Raw genomic sequence first — 12,383 nt, 5'->3', positions numbered from 1 at the left:
AAACAGAACAGCCATGACAGCACTGCTTGTTAAGGATGCGTGTGAATACCAAAAATACCATGGCATTCAAGACCCAAATGTCAGAGAGAGCATTACAGAAGAAAGAGCAAGGGAGTCTTTATGAAATGCAGTCCTAATGATTTATATTCTTCACCGAAAATGACAATTTCCTCTTGCTGATACGCCCTACTTTGGTCCAGTTACTTGCTGCTCTGAGTTTTAGCCCCCAGATCTTTGTGAAAAAAAACAGTTACAACTACCATGATTTTGTGTCAAAATCGAATGATCATTTCTAAAGCCTCCCGAACAGGTTTTCAGAACATCTGTCCATTCTGGAAAATTCTTTGCCCTATTCTCAAAGAATAATTCTGACCTCATGAAAAAAATCTACGATAGATGGAACTAAATTATCTACCTTCGAGTTACTGCGGGTTGATTAAATAAACCGGAAGTGGGGAAGCAGAAGAATTTAATAAGACGAAGAGGTGGAAAGGAAACTGGGCCTGCAGTCTTCTGGAAGACGGACGTTCTTAGCAGAACATCAAGCGGAAGAAATGTCACTAGAGCCTGACAATGGGACAGGGGCCATGAGAGCAGCAGAATGTCACTTGTTCACTCTGCACGCCCTTCTCGCCATTTTACCATAAGCCAATGTGCGAATGCGATGAGACGCTGAAACCATTGCATTTACCATCACGCTGACATGCAAAGGCCACAGTGTAATGAAACCAGCTTAAATATCTTCTGTTGGAAGAGATGTGTGTGATCTGTCCCTTTTCTGGAAACTGTAAATGACCACTTTATTCTTAAAGAGTTCCCTGAATTTCAGACTGTTAAGGAAGTTGTTAAGAGGTATACGTAAACGTCCAGTTGAATCTGGTTAACAGCATCTAGCCAAAAGCCGATGGAAGGGGAACAATACACTATTTCAAAGATAAACTGGTTGTCATGAATGAAAATTAGGTTAAGGACAATTTGATAATTGATGTCAAATTTGTCATTGAAATATGCAAACCCTTTGATCCAGCAAATTCCATATCAGGGAATTTAACTCAAATAAATCATCAGAAAAGAGGCAAAGATGCGGTAATAATGATGTTTGAAATTCTGTCTAAAGAGGCAACAGAAAGGAGGGAATTAATTATTTAACAATAGCAGGTTGATAAAATAAATTATAGTACCTTGATTCAATGGAACGCTATACAGTCATTAAGAAGAAAACTATAGGTTTATATTTATTAACACAAAATGATACATTAAGTGAAAAGAGCAAATAACCAGACAAGTGAATATGTTCTTCTTTCCAAAAAAAGTGTGAATATTATTTATATTTATATCATCTACTGTCATGGAGCGTTTTTCATTTTTCAAGAGTAAATTAGAAAACTTCCTTCTGGTGAGAGAATACCAAAATCCCAGGGGGTTATATATTTAGTCATGAGAATTAATCGTTCTCTCTGTCTGTCTCTCTTTCTCTTGATTCTCTCCCCTTCCCTCTCTCCCTCTTTCCCATCGTTCCACCTTAGAAAGAACAGAGAGAAGAGATGTTATGAAGAAGCAGAAATTTGACTGTACAAAAAAGCAATTAAAGAAATTACTTTGTTAGTTGAAATCTGCACTAACAGAAGCTAAGAAAAGCGTGTGACAGTAAACTGGCAAAGCCTCGAGAAGGTGATCTCTAAGTTAAAAGAAGCAAGGAAAGTTTTAAAGAAATATTTCAATCAAATTCTGTGGGTAAGATTTGGGTTAAAATTCACTAGCATCAGTTAGGGAAAAAGGTATTTCTTTCCAGAGTTAACAAGAAATTCTTTAAAATATAAAAATAATTGTCCTAATCATTATTTAATTTTCCCACAGTAATCTAGAAGCATTAATCTTTATTTTTTTAAATAAAAGGCTGAAAGAGAGGGAGAAAAGATGAGGCAGAATGGGAGGGAGAGAGGAGAATTTATGACCAAAAAAGACATACCTTCAATTTGCTTCTCAAAACCAAGCAGACCCCTCCACCTAACTCATCAGGCATGAATCACAGAATTACCGGCCACTTCTTTGTTCTCCTAAATTCTGAAGCTGGTGCCTAAAATCTCCGGAAGCACCTTCATAACTTAGTCATGCTGGCACGCAAGGACTTAATCTAGCTTTACGCTATCATGCAATTGTCCTTTATTTCTGAAGGACTAATCAACTAGTACTGTTGATTACTTCCTAGAATTTGCACATATTATGGCGTGTGGAAGAATGGCCTTAGGAGCTTGTAAACTATCCTGCATGGAGTAGTCAGGTCTACGGTCGACCAGCAATCTGCCTTTCTCTGAAGCCTGATGCCAAGGACTGTCCTGAAGGGTAAGAGAAAGGTCTCATTCATCTTTGCTCACCTGCCCTAATTCCACCCTAGCCTGGACAACCATCACTCAGTGGGACCCAGTGAGCCTCAGGCTGCCAGCTATAGTACCTCACATGTACATAATGGAAGGCATCTTTCTTAACACTGCTTAGCTTATCACCACAATCAATAGGTACCAATAAGTAAATGAGGCTGACAATAACAATATTTAAAAAGATGGGAGCGGGGCGATCAAGTTCAAGGCCAACTAATAAAAAAAAAGTCCTAATATACATTACCAATAACAAGAATAATCTCGATTGCTGATCATATGGAAATCTGGTTTTAATTTAAGTAAAATTTAAAAGAAATCTTCCAACTAAGCAAATGTGAGCTGTAAGAACGGTACCTGAATTAGGACAGCCTTATACTTCCCCCATTTTTGTTCTCTTCCAACTATTACTTTTTATTTGAACATTTCCAAGTTTATTCCCCCTCTTTGCGGAGTTCAATAGACCATATTCAACTGCGGTTTTAAGCTGACCAGGAAAAGGTGACACATTTGCATTTTCTTTGTTAAATCTTAAGCTTTTTAGCCAAAGAAGATATTAACGTTTCTATAGCTGGTAAAACTTCTAAACTTTTTTTGGACTGTTTTACTCCTGCCCCCCAGAGGAAGATATCTGAAAGGACAAAGTGCAAAATGTAGCATTCCCAAAAGGATGATGAAAAGTTTCTTTAGTTTTCTTTTTTCTTTTTCTTTTTTTTTTTTTTTACATTTGATCCTGTAAAATACTTTTCATGTAATGAAAGGGGAAAAGAAGTTTAAATGTCACAGAGGTGGGATGCGGAAATCGACAAAGAATTCTAAAGATTGACATTTGCAGCTGGAAATTTTCTTTGCATGGCATTTACTGAGCGGAATAACTCTTACATATGAATAAAATGTAATCACTCCGGCGACCACTGTGCAGCCATCATGGTACAAGGAGCTATGATACAGGGCCTTCTCTAGAATTTTACAGTTTAATGAAAGATGTAAGATCGTCATACTAAAAAAAAAAAGAGAGAGAGAGAGAGAATAGGGAACATTCAGAGGCTAAATGGTGTGATACTGGATGAAAATAAGATTATCAGAGCGAAAAATGTGATTTAAACAGCTGGTAAAGCGAAGATTTTGTAGAAGAGCTGGAAGAAAGGGAAGGAAACAGCTTGGGGGGGCGGGGGGGGCGGAAATGATGCCAGCTGCACAGAGAGAACAGACGGGAAGCCAGCTTGGGGTTGGGTGAACATCTGGAACAGGCGACCAGAGATCCCAACCACAACATTCAGAAGTGGGGATGATGTCACCATGTAAGAGCTGGGCACGGTCCGAGGCAGAACTGCTGGGGGTGTCACAAAGACAAGATCCGGACCACAGAGACGGGGCCCCCCAGGCGCACGGAAGCCAGACAAGGTAACAGCTGTGAAGAGGTCGCTTACGCTTGCAGGAAATTAGATTTCACTTCAGGAAGCTGGAGGAAGCTCTGTTCCTGTGGGCTTAGAGGAGAAGATTCCAATCCAGTGTCTAGCCGAGGGGCCGGAGACTTGAGAAGCCCAGATTTAAGAAGGCTGGTGAGATGTATGCTCAATCCAGCTCCACCTCCACTCCTAGCAGCTAACAAAATACTGCAGGTCTGTTTGCGGATGACCTGGAAGCTAAAGGATTCATTACAACTAAAGCTGTATCTGACACTATCAGAGTTGAAAGGAGTGATTTGAGAAAATGTTCTGGCAGCAACCGGCCTACGGGAAAGGGGAGTTAAGCCATTTCAAAGCATCAACCCTGCTTTACTGGGTCAGAGCTAAGAATACCCATCCTTATACGAAAGGACCTAAAAATATCATAATCAATGAAGACGTTATCAAGGGATAGCAAAGAATATTCTGAAATTTCAAGTGTCCCAACCAATAATCTTATTTCTTTATATCCTAACTTATTCTATAAGATCCGAGGGGCTCGCAGTGAATATATACCATTCAACACTGAAATACAAATTAAAATAGACATCAGAGCCAGGAAAAATATCACTGGAATGGTGTATAGAAGAGAGATGAGCCGGCCATCAAATCTTCACAGCTGCAAGAGTTGAACTACCAGTTTGGTTCTGCATTTCCTGGTGGCCTTTTCCGACAGGTCGGAGGAACACGTATGCTGAGCATCTCTTACTCCACATGGGGATTCTTTCTTCTGACTCATCCTGGCCCTTTTCTCTTCACGTCCCTTCCCTGCCACCCTGAATCTTCCACGGGGAGCCAGATCCTGGCTGCTCCACGTGGTCCTTGCGACCGGGGGGCACTCACGAGGACAGGCAGTGTCGAGCCCATTTATCTCCTGGTTCCTTTTGACTCCCGAGCAAGAAACAAAAGAATCAATCAACAAAGGTCTGAGATACAGTAAGACCCATCTAGACAGCGGATGCCTAAATTGCTCAAATAGGCACATGCAAAAAATTACTGTTGGTCACTATGCCCGGCTTTGGGGAGCTGTCCAGCCAAACTATGACATTAAAGGAAAACAATCTCCTGCCCCTCCTTTTCTATGGGAACTTTTCCCCTTCCAACGCTGCCCACCACCCCTACCCGACCTATCATAGTCCTCCGTGGAGCACTCTCCCCCAGATCGCTCTGGCCATCACATATAGAGGCTGAGAAACCCTAACTGCAGCTAGATTACTTTCAAAACACAGTTTAAAGGATGAGGCTCATGGCAATCATTTACTCAGAAGGGAGGAAAGAGATGGAATTCGCCATTAGGAAAATAGAGCTTTAGTAAGGGATTCCAGATGACTACCTGAAAAGTCATGTCAAAGACTAGAAGGTCCCTCCTTTGCCTGCTGAGGATGAACAGAGATGCGGGAAATAAAATTCACACCAAGAGCACTTAATGTTACATAAATTTGTTCATATCCAAGATGAGAGGCAGCTGGAGAAGTCAATGGGATTTTCAAAGGTTCTGTTACGTGCTTGTTGAAGTTAAGTTCTGTTTCCCGTTGTGATGGCCATTAGTCAACTTCTAGCACTATAATTAACTTATCTTAATGACACAGACTCCTATGCCATGAAAATGTCACATCCTGCCCTTTGTCCATCTGAGGAGAATACTTTGCCTGTCCTACCTCCCCCGGCAGTCAGCGACTCCTCCCCCTAAATCTAATGGCCACTTTCGCACCTCTCTTGTCTATAACTCTCATCTCTGCCTCATGGCCCCATTTACTCAGAGACCACAGCTAAATCATCTCTGCACATCCAAGCTAGCCTGGGAAGTAAGAGGCATGCAATGTGTACCTTCTAAACCAATACAGAACTGAGTATTTCCTACAGCCTTGCTGCCTAAAAAAGGTAAGTAAATAAAAGTAGGTTAAATTCCTTGATATGGAGACTTAGGAAGCAGCCAAATCTATCAAAGAAAATGTCACTGAATGAGCACAGAACGTATGTATCCTCACACAGTTTAAAGTGGCAGTTTCAACATCTTTAGAGACTCAGATGTCTTTGAGAAGCCAATGGACTTTTGGCTCCTCCGAAGAAGGATGCACAAACACATAAGAGTTTGCAATGAATTTTCAGAAGATTCATAGGATCCGTGAAGTGACCTTTGACCCCCATGACTGCTGCAAAACCAGGGGCCAGCTGAGCCCAGATCAGGATCTTTTGCCCAAGAATAACAGCATCCGTTGGTTGTGTATTGAAAATGTCATGGTTCTTTTTTAAACACGTCGGTATAATCTATCGGACTACAAAAGACTTCGTCTCTGAGGAAGCATCGTGATGCCAGCGAGGATAAATGTATCAGGTGAGTCCACAATGACCCAAACCTCTGGGGCCGAGAAGGTCCATCACACAGGCTTAGTCTCGTTACCTCAGTAAAAGAAAAGTCATCACTGTCACTGGACCCACTAAAGCGCCACGTTAGTCCTCCTTATTTCTCAAGAGGACAAAATAAAGAGAATACACTGCTTTAAAAATCGTTTTGCATGACAAGCATCTTTTCAAACTGGAAACTTAGAATCGAGGAAATTTAAAGTGATCCACGGCTCCCAGGGGGCACCCAAGGGTCAGGCACAGACTGGGGAAGTTTGTAATCCAGTTAAGACACCAGATATGGAGACCTGGGAGTCACTGATTTCCAGACTTCTGGGGCTAATTTAGGAGCTTTAATCCAAAAGACGTGACCCCAGCTCCTCCAAGGCCATTATCACGGGTGGCAGGTTGCACCATTTGTCCTTTTGTGAAGTTAAAGTGGATCTAAAGTATTAAGCTTTATAGCAGGTCACAAATGAAACACCATTTGTGATTAAACATAAAAGAAACCTATTTTTATGATATAAATGAGATATAAAAATGTACTGAAAACTGTAAGGAAGAATGGGACAAGTGTCGTGTAAGTGATAGAAAAAATAGCGGATTATGAGCAGGGGAACAGAATGAGAGAAGAGAAAAAGGCAGATTATGAGCAGCTAGAAAGAACAGAGAGAAGAATAAGCTGGATCGCAATGAAAATAATTTCAAAGAAGAAGATACAATACCAGACTGAGAGAGCAACAATGCGACGAGAAACGAGAAAAATGTCAAGGAAAAAGTGGGTTTTCTCTGAGCGCGTGGGCAGCTGGGAAGTAGGGGTGACGCGGAGAAGACCCCCTCTGGGTTTTCTGATCATGGAGAAGCAGCCGTGAGAATTATCCGAGGTGGTCTGTTGTATGTTTGTGAGAATTTAGAACCATCGGAGGAAACTTGAGCATCCGTGTGGAGTGGACTCTTCGGCTGGCCGATTTTCTCCGAACCGCTCCAAATGAGGAGAGTTTAAATGAGGTCTCAAAGGGGAATCTATGTGGGGGTCAGAGGCCCGGGAAGGACAGAGTAGGGGTCCAGGTCACGATGGGATAGGTAATGGAAAGACAGAGCAGACATCCACCCAGTAAAAGTGAGGGGAAATATACCTAAGGGCAGGTGACCAAAGGAAATAAAACCCAGGGAAGGAGTCCAGTGGGGCTCTCGCCCTAAAGAGGTGACAGCTTCCAACAGCTTTCTGACACAGAAGTCACACACAGAGGGCCGCTTTGTCCTTCACCCCCGAGACTGCCCAACACGGCGATGTGGCCAAGCGATGTCAAGTTAACAAAATACCAAAAAAAAATGACCTTACGTCAGACAGGCAAGCCGTAACTGTGCTTCACAGAGAGGGGACAGGCGTCCTGAATCTTTCCATAGTTTCCCCACAGAAACTATGGGGCAAATGAGTCCCTTGGAGAGCCGGCAACCACCTACCATGGCTCTCATGGAGCAGACGCCAAACAAAGGTTAATTTAGTTATTTACCCCAAAACACTGCAAAAGCGAGTAGCATATTTGGAAGAGACGTATTTAGGAAAAACAGAAAGGTTAGTTGAAGGAGAGAGCAGAAGAGTTGAACTGGGTGACAACATAGCAGGAAAGAAGTTGACGGACTAAGACACAGGAATAAAAAAAGAGCTTCCTACTTTGTAAACATTTTATCGTCTCTTTCTATAAAACAGCATAAATATTCATAAGAACATGGTAATGAAGGAAAGCTAGAAAAATTAAATGTAGTGGCACTGACATAGGTCAAATATAAGTATGTTACCATCAGCCAGAATGTGTAGAACATTAACGTTTGGCTGTTCGCGATAAACTTTAAAAAGGAATATTTGTGTAAAGCTGGTGACAGCAACCTAGTCTGTCTCTCAAAGACCCAGAAGGGATACCTCTGCTCCGTGCATAGAAATATTAAAATACTTCGGTCATCAGTTGCATGCACAAAATCTATTGACGGTAAGGGGGAGAAAGGAAAGAGCCCATTCCTAAAAGTGAATTCACACTTCTTTCTAAAAAAGGAGCCATGGTGACTAAACACAGCAACACAATTCTGGAACTTTGCTCTCCCTTTAGTATGTAAGTGTTACCCCACCCACACGGGCATCAGTCTGCTCATCTGTCAAATGAACGCCGTTGTCCTCTTCCAAATAGTCTTTTGGTTCTTTGCTAAAGTGTATTCATGTCCTCAGAGCGCAGTATAGGAAAAATAAACTAATCTAAGGAGCTGCTTTTTTAAAAAAAATTAAACAAAAAGAGCATTAAACAAATGTCAGTGCAGTAAGCATAAAGCTTCCGCAATGATCACAAAAGCTAAATCTTGTTTCTTTAAGATAAAAAGGCTTTGTAAAAAGAAGTAGCTGGCAGTGTGTAGGTGTAACCGATTTATCATCGTGAAAAACCTGGCCGTTCTTCCCCAGAAGGCGCTCGTACATGATTGTCTGCTACCTTTAAAGAGAATGACACTAAAATATTGAGAGCTCCATTATAAAGCCACGTAAAACACTTAGAAAGCTCTCCTTAGGACACTTTAAAAGAAACCCGATCACAAATTTTCAAAATGGAAAATAACGGTTTCGAGAAATAAAGGATGTTATTCAAAATCACTGCCTCCTTACCATCATCTAAAGTGTAATTTTTGAGAAAGAATTCCTTAGTTATTAATATATGAAATTAAATTTTTAAAATTATTCAGTAAAACCGAAACTAATTATCAAAACATGCAAACAATGTCCTTTTGGATAACTTGTTACAACGGGTATGGAAGTAAATGACAGTTACTAGGAACAGCTCGGGGAGTAAAATTTAGATCTGACTCTTCACAATCCTTCATCACACAATTTCTAACTGGTGATCCAGTACCATCTTAATAGTCACAAACTGGCTTGAAGTTAAAAAAACACCCTCTCCTCTTCCAACATCCATTCCCAAAGCTTATTTCTCCTTACCTTCTCTCCACCGAGGAAAATCTCTGCTCTCCCCAAGTTAGATTTGGGAAATGAGTATCTCATCAAAGGAGGTTCAGTCAAACATAAAATGCAATACGAATTATATAGAGCTGAGTATTTCATTTTATCAGTCATATCTTCATTATGACATTTGCATCAAACACGCTTCTTACGGAATGTCTTAATGTATATTTTCCATTTAATTTAGCAAAATATTTTTTTTTGCTAAATTATACAGAAAAAATACAGAAAGTAACCTAGACTCATCCCTCACACTTGTAATTTATACTTCCACAGCCGTGTTCATTAAACCCTCCTAACACCCAGAGAGACAGGTGCTGCCACTCACCCCCACTCCCCATCTTCCAGGTGAGAGCTGTTGGATCACATGACTGGACAGGAGAAGGTATCCACAGCAGGATGCAGGGGCTGCTTAGACTCATCAGACTGGAATGGGTAGAGTTTGAACTTGAGCTTTTGTCTTTTGAGTGAGGCTGCCTGATGGAACAAGCTCTAAAAAAAGTAGCTTTGCTATTGGCCAGCTAAGGTCTCAAGTTACAAATCCCAACCCCAAAGGCACTCTGTGCTGGGTGAGGGGCGTAGACCACGTGCAGGGGGCAGTCGGAATGCTAAACTCAGGGAAAGTCCAGCAGGGAGCAGGTGGCAGGGTGAAGGTCATGCTTCCTGAAGGCCGTTTCTCCTCCAGGGCAGAGGAACCTGAAAACAGCTAACTGGACGTGCGGTCGTTTACAGAAGGTTAAATTACAGATTTAACCACGTCTGAGAAAGAGTGAAAGTCAGAAGTGACCCACGGAGGAGGCACGAGCGTGGTCTGAGTCAGTTCTGAGGCTCAGAAGTGGTAACTCGTCTGCTGAGGGTGCCGTGCCCAGGGCCCTAGGTCAGGCCAAAAGCAAGTGGAAATAAAGGTTCTTCTGAAAGACCAATAGTCAGTGCCTCGAGGTGCCCACCATTCTTGGAAAAAGCAGAGTGAAGAGCTGGAAATTAAACTGAGATTCTGAGCCTGAAGTGCCAAAGATACCGCACCTGTGACCCTTTGGCCAGGGCTGGGATGCTGTCTCAGAAATCCAGAGCCCACACTTTTTCCACTCTGAGCCAATGTTACCTTAGAAACTAATTTTGATTATAAGCAAAACCTGGCAAAACTCCTCATATACTGTTTCTGAACACCAAACCAAGGTTGGGCTGAACCAGATGTAGTGTCGGGTAAAAGACCCGTAACTCACCGATGAAGTGATTCTGTCCCAAGGCGAGCATCTCCTCCAACAGGACGAGGCCCCCGGGGGCCTGGAGGAGGGTCACGCTCCTGCCATCTATGAGGGAGCACTGTTGGAACCCTGTGGCCGTGACCTTCCACAGCAAAATCAGCGAGGCGGTGGCATCTTGCCGAATTCTGCAAGCAGGAATGGAGTCAGCGGAAAGGCCCACTCAGAAAGATTCACCTTAGAACCAGCCCATCAAATGAAAAATGAAAATAAAGGTGACGTGTATATCCACGAAGGTATCGGGGACTTGCTTCGATGATCTTACAAACAAGCACCCACTCTGTGCACGCTCGTGGCTGTCATTTCCCACGTTTGGGAGAAATGTGCGTCTCCCACTAGATCAAAAATAGACCACAAACCCCTAACAGATAATTCACCTTTCAGGAACAATTTTAATCAATAAGAAAAAGGTATATTGAGTTCTTGTAGAGACAACTTCCGCCTCCGCACAATATAGAGTCCTGCTTGGTCTGATTTATTTTAACGGTGCAATGCATCCCGAAACAGCCACCTGAGAGGTGTGCTGTCAAAATACGCAAAACTATGTCACCTCCCATGCTTTGGGCCTCCCCTGACTTCTTCTTGTTTTCAGGAATGAGATGCCTTAGGAGACTAAGTGACCTCAGCCTCAGCTACCCGCTCAGACACAAACCGGCACCTCCATCCATGCAACCCGGTTCTCAGGCAGCAAGAGCTACTGTCTCTTCCCCACACAGGTTCCATCCTAGCTCCCGGCCTTCGCCTCCCCCTCCGCCTGGGAAACCTGTCGTTCTGCCAGGCTTAGCCTCCAGATCACCTCTTCCCTGATCCCCAGATCCCCCACCCAGCAGCTGTCCTTCCCTTCCTCTGTATCCCCAGAGGGCTGGGTCTCTACCTGGGGGAGCGGATCGTGCACTCCGTGCACAGTGCTGCCCCCAGCCCAGCTCAGAGCTCCTGGCTCGCAACAGGGTGCTCAGTAAAGGGCTGAGAATTAGAATTGGGAATAAATTAACGTGGAAGGGGCTAGTCACCCCCACAGGTGAATTCAGAGCACTCAAAGATTATTGGGCAGCCCCCTCTCACTTCGCCTGGGTCACACTCTGCTACTTCTGCCCAGCTCTGCAGCCTAAGCGGGTCTTAGGGAATTCCAGGTTTGTGGAAAGGGGAAAAATGGTATTTAAAGAGATAGAAGACCAGTACTATTTAGAAAGGCTTATAGAAGTAAAATAATATGACCTAGACAAGAGAGGACTGGGAGATGGTTTTAAAAACATAGAAGAAACTAATGAACCTGATTTCCCTAAAACCAGCTCCTGACTGTGGGGGTTCATCTGCCTGATGAGCAAGGAAACGCTGAGGACTGGGGTCCCCCTGCTGGCAGAACGCGAAGCTGCCTCAGATGCTGCACCTGGGGGACTTCTCCCCTGTGCCCAAAGTTCAAGTTCACCGTCCATCCTGGCTCTTACGCCTTCCTTCCCCGACCAGAGTGAGTCGAGGCTGGGGGAAGGGATGCAGGTGCGGGGTAACAAAGTCCCTCCTCCCAACATTTTCAGGGACTTCACTGCTTAGACAGCGAGGTGGGCAAAAACTCCCCGGAGGAATGGAAGATGTCTGTAACGCCCAGTGTCCCCTTAAAAAGGGGCCGATACAGCACACCGGTTAACCGGGAACAGGGTTCCTCAGTCTTCGGCAGTCCCTGAAGGCTGGACAGCAAATGCCCAATTTGTTGCATGGCGGCTGCAGGGGGAGGAGGTAGCAGTTAATAGGAACAGAGAAGCATGGGCAGTGGGAGCTATCCAACAGGACAAGGATGGCTCTATAATGGTGGCTCCACCCTCGCCCCCCCGCAAGGCACACAGCGGGTGTTCAGCCAACACTGCTTCCCTTTGCCTGGTCCTCATGCCCACCAGAGAGTGACAATGGGCAGTATGTAATCTGAAAGAGCTTAACTCTGACAAAACAGAACACTCTCTTCTCA

At 43.5% G+C, this 12,383-nt stretch overlaps 1 protein-coding gene across 1 annotated transcript in view; it reads right to left on the bottom strand.

Moving 5' to 3' along the window:
* The window catches only part of DNER (delta/notch like EGF repeat containing), a 177,785-nt gene that overhangs the window by 157,541 nt on the left and 7,861 nt on the right, over nt 1–12,383 (bottom strand). The window contains exon 3 of the mRNA XM_023532936.1: nt 10,388–10,554. Within this exon, the coding sequence (XP_023388704.1) occupies nt 10,388–10,554 (167 nt within the window). The remainder of the gene's footprint in view (nt 1–10,387; nt 10,555–12,383) is intronic.

This window comes from Pteropus vampyrus, unplaced genomic scaffold (genome assembly GCF_000151845.1).
Source record: "Pteropus vampyrus isolate Shadow unplaced genomic scaffold, Pvam_2.0 Scaffold93, whole genome shotgun sequence".
NCBI classification, from domain to species: domain Eukaryota; kingdom Metazoa; phylum Chordata; class Mammalia; order Chiroptera; family Pteropodidae; genus Pteropus; species Pteropus vampyrus.
Note: the sequence above shows the minus strand (reverse complement) of the source record. Positions and strands in the feature narration are given on the sequence as shown.